This window comes from Perkinsus marinus (assembly GCF_000006405.1).
Source record: "Perkinsus marinus ATCC 50983 genomic scaffold scf_1104296951464, whole genome shotgun sequence".
NCBI lineage: Eukaryota > Perkinsozoa > Perkinsida > Perkinsidae > Perkinsus > Perkinsus marinus.
The window spans coordinates 1-1,047 of record NW_003209282.1 but is presented as its reverse complement, the minus strand read 5'-3'; the positions used below and the strand labels follow the sequence as shown (position 1 = coordinate 1,047).

Genomic DNA, 1,047 nt, shown 5'->3' with positions numbered 1-1,047 from the left:
TGACAGTATCGATGAACTCAGCAGCAGAGTATGCCATAGACAGAGAGGCCGAACCTGCACCAGCGAGAGCATCGACGACTTCAGTGACAGCAGTCTGGACATGTTCATCCAAAGCCTTGATGGTGTTCTCATCCAACTTTACAAAAGGTGTAGCATGCGAGAAGAGAGCAAGAATAGCACAGCCACCGTGACCACCGACAACAGGAACATGAACCTTCTCAACATCAAGACCAGTAGCTTCTGCATAGAAGGTTCGAGCACGAGTCACATCGAGAGTTGTGATGCCGAGGAGCTTCTTACGGTCATAGACTCCGGCCTTCTTATAGATCTCAGCAGTGAGAGGAACGAGTGAAGTCTCGGGATTCGACATGATGCACATCATAGCATTCGGGGCATATTTAGCACAAGTTGTTGCGATGTCACGCATTATACCGGCATCAACACCAAAGAGATCCTCACGAGACATACCGGGTTTTTGAGCAATACCAGCACATACAATGATGACGTTGCTTCCAGTGACAGCCTCAGGGAGATGCTCAGCATCGACATATCCTCTCACCTTAGCCGGAGTGTTGATATGAGAATTATCAGCAGCAATACCAGGAACGGGTATACGAGCCTGATGGACATCATAAAGAGCCAACTCCGTGATCAGAGGGTTCAACTTCAACAACAATGAAAGAGGCATACCAATGGCACCGGAAGCACCGATTAAAGTCACTTTCATAGTATTCTTACAAGTAGTAGTAGATGACATTATAATAAAGAGTTTGGAAAATTGTAAAACCTACAAACAACCAAATACTGTACAATAATACGAATACCAATGTAAACAGCTGATATATTTCCCACAGCTCTACGCAGCTTAAAAACGAATCTTCCCACGCAAATATCCTCCACTCCGGTGTCACAATCGGTACTAGAGTGTTCTATCAGTAGACAATGGAACTCACAAGGGGTCTTTCATATCTTTTCTGCCACACAAAGCTAAAATGCCATCATCGTCTTTACTCGCTTGTTGTGAAGTAGTCAATGATTTGGTTATAA

The 1,047-nt window shown here is 44.6% G+C and overlaps 1 protein-coding gene across 1 annotated transcript; it reads right to left on the bottom strand.

Annotated features, from left to right (window-relative positions):
* Positions 1 to 4: 4 nt before the first annotated feature.
* On the bottom strand, positions 5 to 757 carry Pmar_PMAR009920 (malate dehydrogenase, putative; the record flags this gene model as incomplete). The annotated part of the gene is made up of 1 exon (XM_002777577.1): positions 5 to 757. A coding segment is annotated over one exon (753 nt), but the record flags the coding sequence as incomplete, so codon positions are not given.
* Between the last annotated feature and the right edge of the window lie 290 nt (positions 758 to 1,047).